General features: G+C 48.6%; 1 protein-coding gene across 1 annotated transcript; it reads left to right on the forward strand.

Moving 5' to 3' along the window:
* Nucleotides 1-598: 598 nt before the first annotated feature.
* On the forward strand, nucleotides 599-15,518 carry ZNF518B (zinc finger protein 518B). The gene is made up of 2 exons (XM_031686092.2): nucleotides 599-737; nucleotides 11,286-15,518. The coding sequence occupies exon 2, from the start codon at nucleotides 11,486-11,488 to the stop codon at nucleotides 14,732-14,734; it is 3,249 nt and encodes a 1,082-aa protein (XP_031541952.1). The 5' UTR covers nucleotides 599-737; nucleotides 11,286-11,485; the 3' UTR covers nucleotides 14,735-15,518.
* Nucleotides 15,519-21,296: the final 5,778 nt, after the last annotated feature.

Here is a 21,296-nt window from a genome sequence, read left to right on the forward strand (position 1 = left end):
TACTCCATCTCCAGGCTTTCCCCAAATCACTGTCTTGTCTGCCCCTCGAAACAACCTACGTGTTAAATGAGGCTCTGAGCTCCAGGTCTGATCTTCCTCACTTTCAGAAATGAAAATTTTGAGACACCGAGATATCAGGGGCCTTTCTTGCCCGCAGCTAGGATGCAAGAGTCGGGATTCGAACCTGGCCTTCAAGGCCATTTCCTTGACTGCTGCTTTCAGAAGAAAGAATTTGGACGCTGAAGACTGAGCTCCTTTTCTGCTCCTGGACTTTAAGCTCCCCGGGGGCGGAGGGCCAAGGCGCCCTCGGCTTGGACCTAGCGCGGCCACACAGCTGGGGCCCACGACCAGTCTGCTGGGCCAACAATGGAAGCAGAGTCAGTTCTCCTTCTTCGGGGAGGCTCCTGGAGCTTGCGGGCATCCGGGCTAAGCACGGACACCGCGCGCAGTAGATGTGGACGCGTCGGGTCGAGCTCTAAGCCCAAGACCAGGGCTCAGCGCGGCTTTCGGCTCCGCGCAGCGTGGAGACCCGGCGGGGGCGGGCGCAGCCTTAAGGACCTCGGACGCCCGCCGCGCTGCAGCCGAGCCTCCGCGCCGCACTGCGCAGGCGCGGAGCCGGCCGGGCTCCGCCCCCGGAGTAGGGACCTACAGCGGGCGCGGCGGCGGCGGCGGTGGCGGTGGCGGCTTGAGGCGGGCGGTGTAGACGCCCCTTCCCGGGACCCGGACCGGCCGGCCGGGTGAGTGGCTGAGCGGGAGGACGACGGCGCCGGGTCCGCGTGCGCGGGGCGGGCGGGGCCGGGGTGCGGAGGGGGCCGCGGGGCCGCGCGGGGCAGGAGCCGGACGACGAGGCCGCGCCGGGGCCGGCAGCCGGCGCCGGGTGGTGCGGGCCGCGGCCCCGCGTGCCCGAGCCGCCGGCCGGCGTCGTGGCGGGAGGCCTCGGGGCAGACGGGACGGGGCCGCGGGCCCGGGGCTGGGTGCGGGGGAGGGGGCGGCGGGCCCCGGGAGAGGGGAGGGGAGGGCGGGGGGCGCCGGGCGGAGTGGGGGGAGGGGGCGCGGGGCCGGGCGGGCCGGGCGGGGCGGGCGGGGCGGGAAGCGCAGAGCCTGGGGCCAGGGGTGGCGGGGGCTACGAGTCCGGCGCCCCCCGGCCCGCCCGCCCGCCCGCCTGCCTTTGTGCAGCCACCGCGACCCTCATACGCGCCCCGAACGCTCTGGGTCGCGACCCTCGGCGGCGGCGGTCGGGCTGCGGGGCGACTGGAGTGGAGCCGCCGGGCCCGGCCTCCTCCGCCCGCCCCCGGCGTTTTAAATGATGCAGCTCCCGGGAGAGTTCCTACCGGTCGGCTGCGAGCAGGAAGTGTCGTCAGGAGGCCATTTTTAAAGCCTCCTGCGGGCCTCGGAGGTAAGCGTTGACGTGTTGGGTTTTCAGTAGTTAGACGAGAGCTCTGCGACCCCTGGAGGGGCCCGGACGTCCCCCGGGAGACAAGGATGTAACCCCATTGTCCCCGCGCCTGCCCTTCTAGCCGCCGCGCTGTGAGATGTGGACTCGCCTTGGAAACTGTGTCCCGTCGGTGTGAGTGTGCCAACAATAAACTTGAAAACCAGACTGGCATTGTCTTTCCTTGGGAGTTTTGGGGCAGGTGCCCAGGGATGGGCTTGTCCGTCGAGGACCTGTGCATCTTTTTGCTGGAGAGGGGCTAAGGGGAGAGCCGATGATGAAGGTTTGACTCATTCTGAATGCTGATGTCACTCTTTGTGGGAGCTCCCCCATCCCAGCTGCCCTTTTCTCTGGTTGCGTTGGGGTCGTTGGGCAGTTTAAGGCCAGGAAACAACGCAGGGTGCAAAAGAATGAAAATGACTTAATCAGACAGGGAAAGCCAAGGAGAGGATGAACACGTAAGTTCCTCTGTGTACTTTGAATGTATCCCGTTAAAATATCCTTGATTTTAAAAACTGGAATGATGAACGATTTACCAAGCCAGCGTTAAAAAATAAAAAATGAAATGCTGAGCACTCTGTCCTGCTTAAAAATAAACGTCTACACAGCTAAGCTATAATGTGTTAGAACCCTTAAACAGTGTCCCTTAAGTTTAGAATTGAAGTCACCAGGAGAGAGAGAAAACCAAGGTCTCCAGGAGCCTGTAGAAAAGCAGAGAAACAGAACAGGAATGTATTCTTTGTCTGTACCTGAATCCGGTGTGTGAGGTTCATTCCAGCCCATGATGTGTGTACACAGTAGGCAATACTGGCCCAGCAAATGGTTGTTTAAAAACCATCATTGTAATATCATATCGCCTGTTCAAGTAGAATACAAATGTTTGGCTTTTTTGAATTGTATTGATGTAATCTTTAACCGAGGATGCCTTATTTTGGTTGGTTTTTTTTTTTAAATCTTGGATCTAATGGCCTTGAAAAATAACACTTCTGTATGTATCCAGTTCTATTGTGCTGATAAACGTTCATTGCAGATGCATTCTGAAAACAGACAAAGGAGAACGTTATTTTATTTATTGGGCCTCCTCCCTGATGTGTCATGCCAAAAACTAATGTAGATTTTTAAAATCCAGTAATAGCAATTAAAAAAAAAAACAAACACATCTATCTCTCTTGGTTTGTTTGTTTTAAAGTAAGAGGATCTGGGCCAGTTTAGGAGTAAGGGGGGAAACAGAAAATGTTGTTACTATTGTCACCACGAAGGCTAACATTTCTTTCGTTCATTGACTCATCCATTCAGCCCCTACATGTCGAGTGCCTTCTGTGACCAAGCCCTGTGCTGTTGACCGCGATAAACGAGGTCCTCACCAGTGAGGTTTCCTCTGCCTTGACTGTTCTCAAGCTGCTTGGCGTAGACTGCATTTTCTTTGTTCACATACACAAACTCAGCCAGCTGCAGTTTCCAGGATCCATCCTTGGAGCAGAAGTGGCTGGAGACCGCTTGATGCAGACATGCTTATCATAGGGTGGGGAGTGGGGAGGCATCAGAATAACCTGGGAGGAGTTTGAAACTGCACGCCTGAGCCCACCCCAGGGAAAGGACGGGCTGATCATTCATTCACCTGAGTCCGGGGAAGCCTTTTTTTTTTTTCATTTTAGACTCCTTTACTTAAAAAGGCTTTGGGGGGCTTATTCCCCTTATTTTCCGGAAGAAAATTTCCTGGAGAAAGCAAGGCTATACAGGCCCAGGACTCAGCCCTCAGTGTCTGGCTTCTGTTGCAGGGCCCTCTGCCGTGCCTCGCTGCCTCTCGGGGTTCTGAGCTTGGAACCCTGTGCCAGGGCCTGATGTTGAGACCGGATGGGACTCGGTGCCTGGGAAGAGGCCCGACAGAGAAGGAAGAGCCCGTGGGACTCACCATGCGTTTGACTCACATCAGCAGCTAGGTGGCTCCAGGCAGGAAGTCAGAACAGTGCCTGAGTGGCAGCCGATGGCTGTGACTTCAGTGCACGGTGTCACAGCATGGTAGCAGAAAACACAGAACTTACACTAGATGCCAGCTGACCAACTCCATAACTGTAGAAAAGCCACAGTTTCTCCAGATCTTACAAGAAGCAGGTAAGTGAAGGTGTACTTTGAGGAGTGATGGAGGTAATGTATGAGTCTACCTCCTTCCACCTGACTTGGGCCAGGGTGCTCCGGGATTGACAACTCAGCCAGCCACTGACAGCATCCTGATCAGGTCACTAGTGCAGCGTTCACCACTTTACTGAAACCATTTCTTTCCGGCTCCTTTTACTACTCCGTAAACAAGCAAGACTGAGAAAACCAGCCTTTGGCAGGTGCCGGGGTCAGCAGTCCTGGTTCACGCTCATTGTACTCACCTGCCGGGCACATTTACGTTTCTAAGACTCTAAAAAGTGGTTACTGTCCTTACACTCTGGAGCGCATCAGTGATGTTGTTTCCAAGGTCAGATGGCTAATAAACAAGGGTAGGACCCAGAGTCTACCTGCCTGATCTTACCATTGCAGTTCATGGCATGGGCCTTGCCCTACCTCCAGGTGCCTGTGGCACGGGGGTGTTGATACTACTATCATTCCCTGTGTGCTCCTCTGCACCTCTAGTGTCTGGTGGTTGGTCACAACCTTGGCTGAACACTAGACCCACCTGGGAAGCTTTTAAAACCCCCAAAGCCTCCCCAGCACACAGTGGGGCCCAGACGTGATTATTTGTACAGCCCCCTGGTGAATCTGGTGTGTGGCAGGGTGATCAAACATCCTAGGGACTTCTTTATGTAAGCTTAACATGCTGGTTATATTGTGATAGGTTGATTACCCTAATGCAGCCAAGGTTAAGGATCACTGGTATAGTGGGAAATAATTCTCCTTTGTGTAATTATACTTTCTATTAAACTTTCACTCCATTTCTTCTACAAAATTCTGATTTTAAGGCAAAAAAGAGGGGAGTACAGAAATGTATTTGGCCTCCTCCTTTATCATCTTTGGAGACCCGGAGTCACTGGGAGTGTTTAATGACACAGAGTGGTGTGATGTTGCTTGTAGCGCTGCTTTGTTTTTACCCTTTTAATGCAAACAAGAGCATATTTGCCTCAACACTTTTTCCACGTGTAGAACCGTAACTTTAAGACTTTAAAGGCTCTAGCACTAGTCATATGGTCTTTAGAAATGTTGTCTCTTAAACTGTTTTTTAAAAAACTATATAACGTCCTTTGTTTTCCAGTGTAGCCTCAATTCATGTGCTCAGCAGTGTGCTCCGCAGTGCCCAGCCATCCCAGGATCTCTCCTTTGTAGCCTGAAGGGTGGGGCGGGATGACCCCCTTCCCCAGCCATGGAACTCAGCCTGAGGCCTTGTTCTCACTCAGCTCGTTTGTGAAGCTGAGATTACTGGGCTCTTGTACATTTGAAGGAATCTTAAACAGAAATACGTTGACTTATTTCCTGACAAAACATGCAGTTTGCCAAGCATAAGGTTACCTGCTATTTGCATGTACCATTTCCCCACATCAGCCATGTAAATCAGGCATTATTCCCATTTTACAAGTGAGGAAACTCAGACTCAGAGAGGGGCTGGCAAGCCCAGAATGACACAGGTGTTAAGTCAGAAACCTAGGTTTTGAACCTCGTTCCTGATACCCCAAGGTGATTATGCTTTCCGCTCCGCTGCACTTGTCACCTGGAAAGCAGAGGAGTCAGAACGGGGGCTGTCTTGTCCAGCCTTCTTACCCCAGTCTGTGCCCCAAATAATACACTTAGTTTCAGAAGGAAAGCTAGAATCCCAAAGATGTCCAAATGTTCATCAGCAACATTTGGAAGTGTTTTTAGCCATTAAGATGGCTGTCAATTTTCAATTCAGTCATGGCTGACTGCAAGGTAGATTCACAAGAAGAAAATAATACTTCATTGATGTTTTTCATTGTTTACATCTATTTACCACTCAGTGGCAATTCTGATTCTTCACAATTGTCTGAAAAAGTTCTTGGCTGAGCCAGGCAGCAGTTTGTTCTTAAATACTAGCTTACTGGGGAAGTATTGGCAGTTTCCATTCCTAACGTTGGATTTTTTTTTTTTTCCCTCTGATCAGGTATTACTCGGTTACAAGCTACTGGTCACCTGGGAGTTGAGTGTTTTAACTTTTTGGTTATTGGGAGATGTTAGACTAGCCTTTGCTATGGCTAAATAGACCAGAGGAGCAGATTCAGTTTGGGAGCACATGTGCCACTGGGCTGAGTGCTCTGCATACGTTATTCTAGTTTGCTTCTCCTAATTACCCTTTAAGTTAATGGTATTAAAGCCTCTTTCCTTGCCTGGCAGTAAGTGGGGGGAACTCCTTTGTGTAAGGACGCAGCAAACAAGGGACAGAGTCAGAGTTCGAGCTGCGCAGCTGCCCGCTCCGTTCCCTGGGCTCCTCAGGGAGAGCAGCCGTTCCTGCCCCAGCTGTGGAGGTGGTAGAAGCCGCCGTGAAAGGGTTTCTGGAAGAGCTTCCTACGTTTGCGTCTCCATCCAAAAGAAGACGCTGTCGGGCAGCGAGAACTTAACTTGAGTTCAGTGGGCCTCTCGTGAACAGAAATGTATGTGGTGGGCCACGTGGCACTCATGTGACTTAATTGCCGAGCCCCTTTCTGTTTTGTTTTTTTTTTCACTTTTCACATTAACATCTGGCATGGAACACATTTGTTTGCTACAGGGATAATTCACAGTTCAGCTGGGCTTGGAGAATAAAAGGTAGGTCAGTAACTAGAATGTATGTAAACCTGAGTTGTCACGAGCGCTCTTGTAGTTGAAGCGTCTTTTCCATGGGGATTAGAAGCCCCTTGGCCCCTCTGCCTCTAAGGTAAGGTGGCTGGTTTTGTTCCAGAGGTGAATTGTGTTTAGACTGTACAGCTAGGCAACTAGAATTACAATTATGAAATGAGGTTCAGTGTATATTCCAGAAAGAGCCGATGCCAGGCAGCAAAGAAGCCTATATGTTAGCCCCTTTGACTACTTATGGAATAGGCATCATTTCTTCTATTTTCTTCATGAAAAAAAAAACGGTATTTTTAACAGTTTGTGATATGTGTGTAACCTACCTACGCACTTCAGTCACCTTGTCACACTTAGTCCCCGTGACAGCCCTGTGAGGCGGGTGCCCCTACCGTCTGTTTTGGAGATGAGGATTCACGCGGTTTGCTCCTTGCCAGACACCTGAAAGGGATGGGACTGGGCTTTGAAACCCTGTAATCTGATTCCGGAGTCTAGCCGTAAACACTGTTTGCAGCTTGTTTCTGTTCTAATTCTGTTGAGCATTTGACATTGCCAGTATTTAGAAGTCAGATGCTTCCTTTTAATAAGACCCTCACACAGCCTTCGTGGCTTTTATAGCCTCGATGTCAGTAAACTGATTGCTGTCAAACTCAACATGTTTCTCCGTTAGTCCCCATGATAAATTTTTGAGAGACCAGGTCAAGTGAGCTCAAGGTCAGAAGGAAACCCCACCAGCAGCAGACGCTGCCCTCAGGCTTTTCCCCCGGGAAAAGATGAGACTCCGTCTAGAGGAAGCATGTTTGTCACACACCTGGCCCCTCCTCTCTGGTGTGGGGAAGTCGTCTTTGATGCTGTGGGTAATTCTGCATTAAAAAGCTCACTGTTCCTATTTAAAAACAACATTAAGTAGCTATTTTACTTATTATATCCAAAGTTAATAATGCTAGGTATTTTCTGTGTTTTTGAGAATCTTCCTACGTTATCCAAAAAAATGTGTTTCTAGTCCAAGGAGGTCAAAGGCACCGGTTTGTGACCAGTATTGTGAGTTTAGAAGGTAGGCAGACATTTCATTGATAGGGATTTTAATAGTGATTGATCTATGCCCTCTCAGCGTTTGGTGCGCACAGGGCCTTCATCTACAGTGTTTTATATAATCCTTGGTCATCGGCCTACTGGGCAATAATCTGCCAAGAGGATCCAGCTTCACAGGTGGTTGTACCTGAATATGAACAAGGTGGAAAAGTCGCAAGGAGGGAACAGGGGCTTGGGCACCCGTGACTCAGGTGCGCTCGGAACAGTCTCAGGAGTGTCCAGGTGTAAATGCTAATGGCAGAGCCGTCTGCGCTTTCCCCTGCCACGGCATCCGTTTAGCTCTGTCTCAGGGTGCGCCATCGGAGGGCATTTCCCTCCGTGACTGGCTACACGAGTCGCAGTGGCCAGAGAACTTTGCTTGGTTTAAAGAAGCCTGCCATCTTTGTCACCTGGACAGAGGGGAGGTACCAATGTAGAAACGTTAGAAATGTTGCAGCATTGTGCAAATGGTTTAGAAGCCAAGACGGTGCTTTCAAACAGGTGACCTCCCTGGGTCATGGCCTAGGTGTCTTTCCTCCCCATCAAGCTGTATTTGTGAATCACAGCCTCGGTCCTCATACTGGCACTTGCTCCTGTGGATTCTTAATCCAGAATACCCACTGAGATGGTTTTGCAGAGGTGCCTGCAGGAGTGCTCTGCTTTCCTTAGTCACCAGAGCAGGCTTGGTTCATTGTCTGGACTTCTCCTCCAGCAGAATGCTTTCCACTTCTTGCTAAGGCATATGATCTTATCATCCAGTCTGTCAGATTGCAGGGCGTCAGTTCTAGGAGGAATGGCACCTCCAAGTTTTAAAAGGACTTGGAGAGAAAATGGCAAAACTGCCTCCTGTGATTTTTCAGGAATCTTGGAAGCTGGGAAAGGTGCTAGAAAACTTAAAGTGCACAAATGGAATCTTGGTTTGGATGATTCTTTAGTTATCTCGTCAAATGATTTGAGAATTTCTTACGATTAATATATAAGGTGTTACGGTGAAAGAGTTGGTGAGCAGGTTATACCAGGCAAGTGAGTTATTTTCTTCCCTCCCCCTCTTTTTCCCCTTCCTCCCTGTTGTCCTCTTTCTTTTCCTCCTCCGCTTTCTTTCTCTCTCTCTCTCATAGGATTATGAGGCTGGTAGGTGAGAGGTGTGCGTGTGGACTGATAACGCACATCTTCTGAACAGAACTGAGACTGGATGAGAGAAGAGAGGAGCAGGTTCATGGCTGGTCTGTCAGGGCTTAAGGTTGGTAGCTCCAAGGTCAAGGTATAAGAAAGTAACAAGGAGGTTGGTTTCAGTTTTATGTAGCAGTAAATTGTGGACGAGAGCTATGTGAAAATAAAGTGAGGTTTAGGGGTTTTGTTCATGGCAATGTTAGAGCATCAGCTGGTGGAGGTGTTTTAAAGAATTGAAGTGTTGCTAGAAGTTGCAGCCAGTGATCTCTAACACTGGCTTTTCAGCAGAATGACGTGGAGTGCTTTCACAAACCGCCGGTGTCTCTTCCCCTTCCCTCTCCCTGCTGAGACTTAGATTCACGAACTTTGGGATGAAGCCTAGGAATGTCTCTCAGCTGTGATTCCAAGGCTCCTCCGGATTCAGGAACCACTGGACCAGATCTCCTTAAATCCCCTTTCAGCCTCTGTGTTCCTCTGGCTAGAGGTTTTCTAGGCTCGGGTTGCAGCCATCACTTCCTCTGTTTTAACTGGATGGAAGTGCCAGCATGCACACGTTAGCGGTAGTGGCTTTCTTACATGATGAAAAGTCTGCAGTCATCTAGGTGAGCATAGATGAGTGAGTGGATACAAATGGGCGGCTTGCTTGAGGTCACTTGATGAGTAGCAGGAGCTCAGGGTGTCACATCTGTCCCCCTTCACCAAAGCCAGTTTACAGATCCGGAAAATAAAGTGCCTGTGACGCGTCTGAAAGCCTGTCTGCTGTATGTCCCAGGAGTGCAGTGGGAAGTGGACGTCTTGTCTCTGCCCGTGCCTGTCAGTGTGCAGGGCGGCAGCCGTGGGTCCTGTCCTGTCCACAGCCCCCTCACGCAGGTGTGTGTTTGAACACTGAGGGGACGGATAGCACCTCGCAAGCCCCCGGGCCCCTACCCGCTGTGTATGTGCACACTCAGGCCGGGGTGGCTCTGCCTGAGCCCCTGGATGCCTGACTGTGCTGGGAGTCACTTTTGAAAGGAGGCAACTGTCTTGCAAAAGCGAAATAGGGAAAGATGCTGTTGCAAAAGAAAATAAAGCTTGTTATCAAATGTGATATGTTCTTATGGTGCTTTCCAAACATGCTTTTAAAGGCAGGTTTTATGCTAGATCTGAACGTGCTGTCGTTTCTACAGTGAGACCTTGTGCTCCCCCAGATCGGCCTTTCAGGCTTACTTTGTGTGGCTCTTGGCCTGTTAGCAGGTCGCAGAAGGGGGCTGCCCGTGAGTCTGTGCCTCTCGACACCGAGGGAAGCACTGTAAACTTTCACAGGTGTTGCTTTGCGCTCCAGCGCTCGGTCATCGTGGCTGCACTGCGGAAGAAGCTGGCTCCGTGTCCTCAACTCTGACTGCCAGATGGAAAAACAGGCTCAAAAAATTCAAAAGGTTTTTTTTCCTAAGGTCATAAAAGAAAGGCTCTTAGCAGATCCCAAGCTAGAGTGGTTTTTGTTTAGCTCCTAGCTCTGTGTATTCTGAAAAAGGAATGTGTATTTAAAGACAATTAACTATATCTGCGTAAAAATTAGCCACTGTATTAGACATACTGTTGTACTTGCTGTAGAAAACAGGCCACCTTCCTGTCCCACCTGGGTCCCCTCCTCCGTTGTTTCGCACTCACACACTCCTGTCCTTGTGGCTGCTGGAGGCGCTGGTTGGAACAGAAGTCAGATCATGTCATGTTGCTGCTCCAGGCTCTCCCCGGTTCTTTTCGTCATGTAGAGGAAAAGCCACATCCTTGTGATGCTGTGATACAGAGCCTTCCTTGACCAGTCTCCCCATCCCTCCGACCACGTCCCCCTCCTCCTCTCCCCCTCGTCCCCGCTCACTGCCCACCAGCCTCGGCCTCTGCTGTTGCTCAGATGCTCCAGGCCCACTCCCCACACCTCTTTGCCTTCTCTCTGCTTGAAACCCCCTCCTCCCTGACAGCCACAGCACCCACTCCCCAGCTGCCCCGAGGTCCCTGCTTCAACGTCAGCTTGTCATGGGGCCTTTCCTGACTGTCCACACCTCCACACCCTCCAGTCCTGCAACCTCATCACAAAATTCCCTTTGCGTTATTTTACGGTTTATTTTCCCCAATTGCTTGCCAGCCTCTGACAAATAGGTATATAACTTGTCTCCCTGCTCTGTACCCTCAAGAGGAGAGGGACCGATCTGCTTTTGGTCACTGCCCTATAGCGTTTAGAGCAGTGCTGGCACGTGTCATGCTCAGGAAGATGTTGAAGGAGTAAGTGTTTGTCTCCATATTGTTGTCAGTATATTGCTGGCCTCTTACCACTTGTGAAGGCAAATGGGGCGTGTGCGAGAGAGAGGGAGAAAGAGAGAGAGAGGAGATAATCAGCTATAACTTAGGAACAAGTGGGCCCCTGAGTGTAACTGGCTCTGCCACTGGATAACTTGTGTTTTCAGAAACTAAAGTGACAGCCTCCTCCCTGTACAAAGTTTTAGTGAGACTACTATGAAATTGCACCGTGCAATCTCTAGCGTGCTCAAAGTGACACTTAAAAATAACTGTCACTCATCAGAGGCTGCTCAGAATGACTGCTGTGGTTACCTTGCTGCTGGTATACATGTGCTTATGGTTGATCTGAAGGGATGAATTCTGGGAGGCTGAGTGTGAAAATGTTTTCAGTTTAGGCTTGTTATTTGCCAGTTCTGTTGTAGTATGTATTGTCGTCAGCATGTGTCTCAAGATAATAGGTCAAGATTTAGCATAAAATTCCCAAGGCCATTGGAATTTAGTGTAAGTTTGGGACTAGGTTAGTTGAGCCTTAAGTTCATGTATTAATCATGCTTTATGATTTCTTTTTTCTTTTCCCCTTTAGTGTTGCCTGGAATATAAGAGAATTGGAAACAGTCGTATTTGGGGATCATTTCCTACTGTGGTGGCTTCTGAAAAAAGATACTTGAGTACACTCCCAGGAAGTCGCTGCTTCTCCGCCAACCGCACGGTACACTGAAGGATGCTTGCCGAAGGATTTTATCACATGAAGTCATTCTGGATTTCGGTGGACTCTTTCTAGAAATGCAGATAAAGAAGATGAAGGATATAGGACAGCAGTTGTATACCACACAAGTGAATGACGGACGTAATTCCTTGACCATGTCACCCAAACAGCCTAATGCTAGTCGAGCGACTCGGCCAGACAGACAAGAAGCTCAGGCTCTTTTGTTTCAGGGCTCGGAGGCCGAGGCTGCCGTGATGACCATTGCTACGTGTGTCAAGTGTCAGAGTGTGCACAAGGTCCCTCTTCAGGATCTGAAGAAGGGTGCTGGGCAGAGCCAGAAGGACGACAAGTACGTTTGCTTCAAGTGCAGCCTCGGTGCGGCTCCCCAGCATTTTCCTTTTGTGAACAGTAGCCCCGGTGCTGCTCAGATAGGAAATAACCCCGAGACCATGTCAAGTGCTGTCGGTAACAAATTTAAGGTAAGGAACTTTAAGCCAGGTAAATACTATTGTGATAAATGTCGGTTTTCCACAAAGGACCCACTGCAGTACAAAAAGCACACACTTCAGCATGAAGAGATTAAATTCATTTGCTCTCACTGCAGCTACATTTCCTACACGAAAGGGGAGTTTCAGAGGCACTTGGTGAGACATACAGGCATATTCCCTTACCAGTGTGAGTACTGTGACTACGGCGCCATTAGAAATGACTACATTGTCAAACACAGGAAGAGGGTGCACGAGAAGGCCGGTGGGAAACGGCCGCCCAGAACCGGGGCCAAGCTGGAGCCAAAGAGAACCAGCGCTTCAAAGCCAAACCCGGAGCTTCTAAAAGCTTCCAGTCCAAGGACTGCGTTTCCAAATAAGTTGTCGGATCAGTTGTCAAGGTTCTCCCTCCACACAAATAAAGACCGAACGCACAGCATTATGTTGTTCCCTGAATCAAAGGAACACCAGAAGGATGTCGTGTGCGTTCCGAATAAAGCGAGCCTGTCGGAGCCAAGCGGAGCCAGCCCGTTTGAGAACAGAAGCGTGGAGGTGGAAGTGCTGTGCCCCGCGAGGGAGCCCGTCCAGCCTGGCATGCCGCTGACCGTCGTGGCGCCAGCAGAGCTGGTGGTCCCTGCGAACTGTTTAGCCCAGTTGATGGACGTGAAGGTAGTCAATGGAACACAGCAGCTTGTTCTGAAACTGTTTCCTCTGGAAGAAAATAATTGCCTTGAAGCTGGAGGGGCTGATGGAGGCAATTCTAAACGTGTGACTAAAGAGAAAAGTCCAAGTGAGCAAGAAAAAGTGGCTTCTGCTGAACAGACAAAGTCACTGACGATTGACAGGAATGTTGGAAAACTGGCAGGCATTGATAACCTTCAGTCATCAGTTCAGAAACAACTTAAAAACGTGAAATGGGTAAGGTCTTACGATTTTCTCATGTCAAATTCTAGTGTGCACAGTGGTGGGGAATCCTTTCTCAACTCTGATATAGTTGAGAATTTGCAGAGAAAATGTTACATGTATCCGCATAGAACTGCTCTTCCCTCCGTTGCCTTAAAAGGTCATTCTCCATCATCTCTCATAAAGAGCAGTGTTCTAAGTGGTCTTGGGACCGCATCCACCTCTTTTCCGTACAAAGCTGCCGTTTCTTTTACTGAGGGTAGAAGACATTTACACAGTGACTCACGCCAGTTATTTCCTGTTGCTGCTTCGCCTGCGACCATTTCCTTCTCTGGAGAAAAGGGCCCCCTGCCCGTAAGTAGAACTGAGCTGGAACCTAGACGTGAGGTCAGCATCCCTGTGAAGATGGTCCCCTCCAGCCGGAAGCTGAAAGCCCACCAGACACAGGAGCACAGGGCGGTCCTAGCTGCGGGCCAGGCTTCCTCCCAGCGCACCAGTGAGTGTTTGCACATAAACATAACGGGAGAAGACGGAATCGGGCCTCAGCAGCCCGGGGGCGAACCGCGGGAACTACAGAGTTCCGAAAGGACTAAGGACGCCTTCGACGGCCCAGTCATCTCCTCAGTGTTTTCTCTGAGCTCGGGGTCTGAGAACGTCCCTGAGGGCGTTAAGTGGAATAGTTCAACGTCTAAAATAAAGTCAATTGAACTCTTGCGCAGAAAGATAGCTCAGCTGATTGAGTCCTGTGGCAGGCCTTCGTCTTTGGCCGCAAACAGCGCACATCTTCATTCTGTGGGGAAGGCATCCAAGGCCACTTCGAAAGCCACCCCTGAAGGTATTCAAGAAATTAACATGTCATTCACTGGCGCTGGCTATTCCACGGGCACCCTCCAGAAACCTCAGGATGACGGTAGGGTTAATGGACAGCTTACTCGTCAGCAGGTGTATCCACAGTTTGTGGAAGGTGGCAGTGGGAAAGCCGACAGCAGAGTAACCAGGAAGCCACACGTGGCTACTCCAGTACTGATCCCCAAAGGGGCTGTGTTGAGGGTTCTTAATTCCTCCGAGGAGTCCCACATTATAGAGGCCACATGTGAAGCACCTGTCAGCATCCCTTGCAATGAGACACAGGTAATCAAACCTGCTCCGTTCTGTCCGGTGAAGCAGACAGACTCAGACGTGCAGTCTTTGGCGAATGAAAGCGGCCCAGTAGACCTGTCCCAAACTCCTGACGTGTCTCTTCGGCCTAAATCAAGAAAAGAGGCTGCTCATTGTAGCGCCCTGTCTAAAAGACCCGGACCCCTGCATGGACAGCAAGGAAGCGGTGAAGTGAGTAAGCAAGGGAAACTGTTGTCCAGGAGTCTTCCTATAAGCAAAAGTAAAGCCAAACAAGTCAATTCATCCAAGAGGAAAAGCAGACTTCAGGCTGATGCCAGCCGCTGCCTCAAGGATCCTTCCATCTTTCAGGTTGCCAGACAGCTTCGACTGATCGCAGCTAAACCAGACCAGCTGATTAAATGCCCACGGCGCAACCAGCCCGTCATTGTGTTAAACCACCCTGACGTTGACTCACCGGAAGTGTCCAACGTGATGAAGGTCATCAACAAGTACAAGGGCAACGTCCTGAAGGTGGTCCTGTCGGAGCGGACCCGGTGCCAGCTGGGCATCAGGCGGCATCATGTCCGGCTCACCTACCAGAACGCGGAGGAGGCCAGTCAGGTCAGAAGGCAAATGATGCTGAAAATGAAGCTTAAAAAAGTGCATAAAAACAACTACCAGGTGGTGGATTCCTTGCCTGATGACTCATCGCAGTGTATATTTAAGTGCTGGTTCTGTGGGCGGCTCTATGAAGACCAGGAAGAGTGGATGAGTCACGGCCAGCGGCACCTGATAGAAGCCACTAGAGACTGGGACCTCCTTTCCTCCAAGGGCGACTGAGCGAAAAGGTGGTCTTCGGAGCAAAGTGTTCTTACCTTCGCTTTATTCTGGTTTAGGCTGTTTGGTTCGCTTTCCCTCCCTGACTCAACAGGAGGAGGACAGAGTGCCGGGAGGGGCGGCTGGTTCATCCTTTGGGTCCTGGGATGTTGAGAGCCGGGCGTCGGCACGGGACCATGACGACCGCAGCCCCTGAAGGAGTTACGCACAAGTTCACAAACATGTATTTTTCTGCAGAGAAGTGAAACTCTCAGCAGATTTTTTAGTGGGATCTGAGACTTTCCTTCGGTCAGCACCCTTCTCCTGAGTAGATGAAAATCTCTTCTGATCCATTCAGGGGGACGAGTTCAGGGTGTTCTACTCGTGCGCCTTGTGGAACAAATGCTACTGAAGAACTAAACCCATTTCTGGGTGTGCACCTCCACTTTTTCTTTTCTTTTCTTTTTTTTTTTTTTTTGCATTAACTCATCTCCCGCATATTTGGTACATAATGGAAATTCTGTCTTCTACTTTGTTACCTTAAGTTTGGTTGTAGAAAAGTGGCCATTCTGGTCCCTCACCCACTCTGCAGTGTTCCTGAGTGTTCTCTACAAACAGATTTGTGCTTTCATTGACACTTTTAAAAAATGATTCCCAGTGGTTTGCCTGAACTTACTGCAACAGCAGGTGTTAGGGGAAGAAAGAAACATTTTCAGGCCTTTGCTTTCTTTTTAAACACCTCGATTTATGACAGTTGGGGAGGGAGTGTGCCTTTTGCCAAAAAAAAAAAAAAAAGGAAAAGTAGAAATAGTCACTGAGGGAAAATATATAAAACTGTCTCCTGTTTTCCCCAGCACTGCCACAGAAGTCAAGTAAGCAACCAACTTAAAATGTGGGTGAACAGGCTTCTTACAGCATCGGCAGAATTTGGGGAGACAGTTCAAAACAGGATGGTGAGGAGAGCTGTGGCTTTAATGGAACTATTGGTTTTCATTTGGGAAAACGCAGACCGTGGGTGGGGGCTGCCCGCTCTTCCTCCATCGCTGGTGGACCACAGACACTGCTCCCCCAGGCCAGAGCCTCCTCTCCCTTTGCCTTGAGGCCCCTTAAGGTTTTCCGTCATGAAAATAGTAAAATCAGGCAGGAATCAACAGGATGGGACCCGCCCACATCCCTGGCTTTCATTGATGGCAGCGGTCTGCTTCTGACTCCGTGGTTTCCCTGTTGATCACCTTGTCTCAGAAGCAGCACGGAGATGAGTAACCCTCCTGCTGCCCCCGCCAGCGGAGGTCAGGACCCGTGCTGATCTCTAGTCCTCGGTGTGCAGTGGGCAGAAACCTGCCCTCTACACCGCGTCCCGGCAGGCGTAGCCCGGGCTGGATCTAGTCCGCACTTGCCCGCTCAGCCGGGAGCCAGCCATCGTGCAGAACACAGACGGCCCAGCCACGAGGCAGAGCGGCCCCTTCGGGGACTCCTTCCTCAGAACCGAGCGCAGTGAGTGGCTCCAGCACTGTTAACACCTGTGAAAAGGGCATGAGGGCGACTTCCGTTGTGCGGGGTGGTTGGCGGGAGACTTGCTGATTCTTTTTCTATGTGGGAAGGTCTTAGCTTACCCTCTGGTACATGGGACTGTCATTCTTTGCAGTTGGTTCTCATTACAGATAATCAGCATGGCTTGTGTATAGTTCGTTACATAATCATTAAGTTGATTAGTTTGTATTGACATTTAAAACTTGGGTTTTTTATATGTGTATATATGTACACATATAAATATTTTTTACCATATAAAACTGCAGTAGCTAATTTTTCGATTTCCTATTTTATAATGAAATTATGTGGGCTGGAAAAATACAAAACATTTTATATTCTAGAAGTAATTTATTTTGGAAGTACATTTTTATAATGGTCTGATCTCATTTTTAGACAATGAAAGCACAGTAAGTGATGGGTCTGATTTATACGAACAAATGGGAGCGGAAACCCCTGTGGATCATTGCAGTACAGTATTTGGTCCCTGCACATTTCTCGCTGGTGCTTTTTGGGAAATGGATTGTGTGCACCACTTCACTACATAAAGCAGAGCGTTCTCAAGTTTCATCCACGCAAAGATTTGCCCCTCCCCGCCCCCCCCCCCCGCCCTCCACCCAGCATGAAAGAAGGCTCTTAAGACTCGGAGAGAAGAAAAGGCTGTGATTTATTCTTTCTCTCCTTCTATACCTCACTGCTTAGTAGCACCTTTCCTGAAAGGCTGGACCATGACCTTTCAGGAAGACCATGAATCAGGTCAGAGTGTTAAATGTCCACGTGAAATATTTACACTTTGCAGCATCTACTCGAAATTTTCAAGTATTACCTAAAACTCAGCGTATGTACTTGTACAGAGATAAATTTTGTGAGTAGAATATGTAGTTAAGCTTTTTGAGATTTTCAGAACTACAGTGCGTTTTAAGGAGTTAGGGCTCCTGGAAGTCAAAAAATGAGAAAGCAAAAAATGCCTGTCTTCCCTATAGAAAGAACTTTAGAATATAGCTTAACATGTAGGTAAATGTCATGAAACGAACACATTCTAACAAAATAGGAGAAGGAGGGGCAGAAGTGTCCTGAGTGTGTACTTTCTTACCTTGATTTTGAAAGACCTCCGCTCACTAAATGTTATTCATAGTACCTACTACTAAAATCATCTTTAATTTATTTCTTAAAGTTTTTTTTTTTATTTTGGGGGATCAAGAATGAGACGATCTTGTTATATTTATGATACCACAGAGTGGAAAAAAACTTTTTTTTAAGTATACTCAGATAGGTTCTGTTTTACTCAAATTTTTATCCCCAGTCTGGAACACTTTGTGAGCCCCTCTTCTGGGCCAAGTGCTGTTTGTTGAGCTAAACTGAACACAGTGTAGTAACTAACCCTCAAAAGTCACACCCCTCTTTCTCTAGGACATACTGTGTAAGCCATCCCAGGAGATGAAGACACGATGCTGCTCAGCCTTGGAATGCTTGTTGAATCTGGTAAATGTCAGTATGAGCAGAAAGCAAAACATTGCATAACATGTTTCGAGCATTATTATAAAGTCCCGTGTTAACAGTTTGTGTCTGCTGCTCTGATTTTGAAACACGTTTGTATATAGATAGAGAAGTTGAAGTAAATTTTGTTAAATAAAGCAACTATAAAATTTTTTCTGTCCTTTCATTTCAAATGTTAAGCATGTTGGCACATAGCCTGTCTTGTGCAATTTGTTTCTGAGCCAGGTAAAGGCATCACTCTGCACAGTGCAGGTGCTCTGAAGTCTGCGAGGGTGTATTTTGAATTAGATGCACTGCTCGTTAATCAAGCATTCCCTGAAATGAGGCCAGTTTGTTTTGTTTGAAATTCTTCACAAGAAATGCTGGTTTGGGCAGCAGTGGTAGTTTTCATACCATGGTCAGTGACATCAGGGAATGCGTGTGGGTCCCTGAGCTGCCCTCCACGTGTGCCCTTTCAGCTGGGAGTGGGGCTGGGCTGGAGGAGCTCCTAGGCGGTCAGCGGGCCTGCTGGGCCCTGTGGGCATGGCCGCAGAGCTGGTGCTCTATCCGGATACAGCAGAGCCTTTACATCTACTCCTGCCCACACGTGGGAAGGAAGGGTCAGGATGTTTGGAGAGGGGGCTTAATTCCCTCATCTCCTTCCCGGCACGCAAGGAGTCAAAAAGACAAGAGACTTGGACTTGAATATTGGCAGACCTTAAGGAAAGCAGGAGATGTGAGTTGCTCAGTTCATCAGTTTGGCTTATTTATGATCTGGCTTGAGTTGAGTCATCCTCTCATCCTATAGATCTAGTCTAGTAAGTTGTCACCTTGGCCGGTGCTTAGGGGAGAGTAGAGATAAGGCAGCAGAAGCCTGAAGAGGGATTTAATGAGGCCTGGACCTCCAGGGCTGATTGCAGTGTGACTGGAATAGGGCGCCTGGGCAGAAACTGACTTCGAGGCCAGAAAGGCCCAAAACAGCAGCCACTAGTCCACCTTCTATCGTTAAGAAAACCTAAGCCCAGAAAGATTAATAACAATGGATTTTCATGAAGGTTTATGTGAAGATGAGTGAAGTAATGGCTAGCCCAGTGTTATGGCAGGAAGCACCATGGTAGCTCCCTGCATCTGTAAGGCTCTCTCTCCCCTTACGATGTGGAGAGCCTTTTGTTCCCAGGCTGCACTCAGCATGAGTTGCCTTCCTAAGCTTCCAACACGCATCAGACACATTAGCTGGGAGGAGGTGTCATACTTGGAGTTAGCCTAGAGCAGTGCTCTCCAATAGGAACACACGATCCCTCTGCGTGGCCTGGACTCCTGGTAGTCGCATTTAAGAGTAAAACGCAGATGAGAGCAAATGTTTTATTTGACCCAATACATCTAAAATATGATCTAAGCATTTTTCAGCTAACAGAAGATCTACTTAGACACTTTTTGTGTATAAACACTGTATATGTGTGTGTGTGAATATATAGATACATACACACTTAAAATGTTCTGAAATCTGTATGTTTTAAAGATAAAGCATGTCTCCATTTTGATGCTAAATTTTCAGCTATAATGAGCTGTAGTCCTACCAAGACACTAAAGCTGTGCTTAGTAGCAAGACTACACTGCTTCAGTTTTTGTAATGAAATTAAAAATTCATTTCTTCCGTCATCCTGGCCACATTTGCAGTGTTCGTGACCCTTATGTGCCCAGTGTTTATGATACTGAAGAGGAGAGGACAAGGACAAACGTCCTGTGTTGTAAGTATTACAGTACTTAACTTGTCTGGGCCTCCGAATGGGAGGAATCGGATCCCGTCTGTCTCTGTATCTAAGGCTAGGCAGGCTAGGTGAGGTTTCACGCTCACGTTTAGGGAACGCCAGTTCTGTGCGGTTTCTGTATTAATGCCCAGCAAGCTGTGCCATTTCTAGATCTATCTGTACCTTAAAGAAATAGTTGCACATGCGACTTTTTGAGGTTATCACTTATTTTGCAGCTTTCGTTGGTCAACCAAGCAAAAGTGCATTTCTCATCCACACTGTGTCCACAGTCTGCGGGAGGGTCCCCTTGTAGCTGCGCCATCCAAACCCCTTGGGCTTTTCCATCCCTGTGATGGGGAGAAGCAGCAAGAGGAGAGGGCCCAGTACAGGTGGGAAGCAACACACCACCCTTCCGCTCACAACCCACTGCCCGGAGGTGGTCACACAGCCTTCCAAAGGCGCTATGCAGCCCGCGCTCTGTGCAGAGAACAGAACAGCCTGTCACCCACTGGCGACGTCTGACACGCTGCACCGCAGGGTGAGCACCGGGGGGGCGGCCGGGCCGGCGGCCCGTGTGGAAAGCAAGCTGCCAACCTGGCGGTTGTGAAATGGTGACAGTCCTCTAAGAGCTGGGGAAGGCACGGAGAAACAGGAAGCTCAGCGTATGATGTGGCAATATCTGGACTCAGAGAAGCAATGCACCGGTTTTGTCTGCGTTTGCCTGATTTCTGGTGAGATAGGACACTTCCGCAAGCGTTTATTGGACATTTTAATCTTCCACGTATGAACTGCTTTGTCCATTTTACCACTGAACTATTTAAGTTTATAAAAGAAAATATAGACACAAAAATCCATAAAGAAAAAATTTTTTCCTTTAGGTTTGGTGCTTCTGGTGCTTTATTTTAGAAACCCTCCCCTACCCTGAGGTCAAAAGATAGTCATATATTAAATTTAATATTAAACTTCCATACACTAGTGAACATAATAAAATACAAGTTGTCAGTTACAGACTTTGTAAAAATCTTTTTCAAAAAGATCTGGGTCCAATTTTTTTTATGTGAAACAATACCTAAGTCGTATGAGGTTCGTATCCCCAGCAAAGTCAGTTCCAGGTGAATTACTAACTCAGGCATCCTAACACCCGTTACTGGCGAGTCTGTGTCTCCAGCACTCAGGTTCCGTCCTGGGTGGCTGTCCCGCTGGGCCCGTGCTGGTGCACCGCACTGTTCATCATGATTCTTCTTCACAGTTAGTTCTGAGGAGATGGTGTACCTTCGACAGAGGTGTACACCAAACGAGAAGAGCCTTCCTAGCAGGTGGTCTAAAGCTACAGCAATGGTCTTGGTTGCTCTTGGCTATTGGCTATTCCCTATGCATTTTAAAACTAACGCATCAACCCCGATCAGTCTCAATCCCTGAGAGTCTGATTGGAGAAGCATAGAGCATACAGGTGCATTTGAGGAAAAAGTGGCATCAGTGGTAACCTTACTACCATTTAGACTGACAGTTGGCTTGAAAATGTAAGAGAAATCCAGTTGTGCTGGACGATAATGTTATACATATATATATATATGTAATTTTTTTTGGTGGGGGGAGGTAATTAAATTTACTCACTGATTTATTTATTCTTGGAGGGATGTACTGGGGACTGAACCCAGGAGCTCATGCACGCTAAGCATGCACTCTACCACCTGAGCTATACCCTCCCCTCCAATAATGTTTTATAATGTATTCCTTTTATTTAAGGGAAAAGAGCTCATTCACAATAACAATAAAAACTATAGTTTGCACAATCAATTGTAGCCGTAGAGAAAGAAGGAAAGAGTAGAATTTTA

The sequence above is a fragment of the Vicugna pacos genome, chromosome 2 (genome assembly GCF_048564905.1).
Source record: "Vicugna pacos chromosome 2, VicPac4, whole genome shotgun sequence".
Lineage (NCBI taxonomy): Eukaryota > Metazoa > Chordata > Mammalia > Artiodactyla > Camelidae > Vicugna > Vicugna pacos.

Excerpts from the sequence above, each read along its gene's own strand:
- ZNF518B (XM_031686092.2), top strand. The coding sequence starts at position 11,486 with ATGCAGATAAAGAAGATGAAGGATATAGGACAGCAGTTGTATACCACA.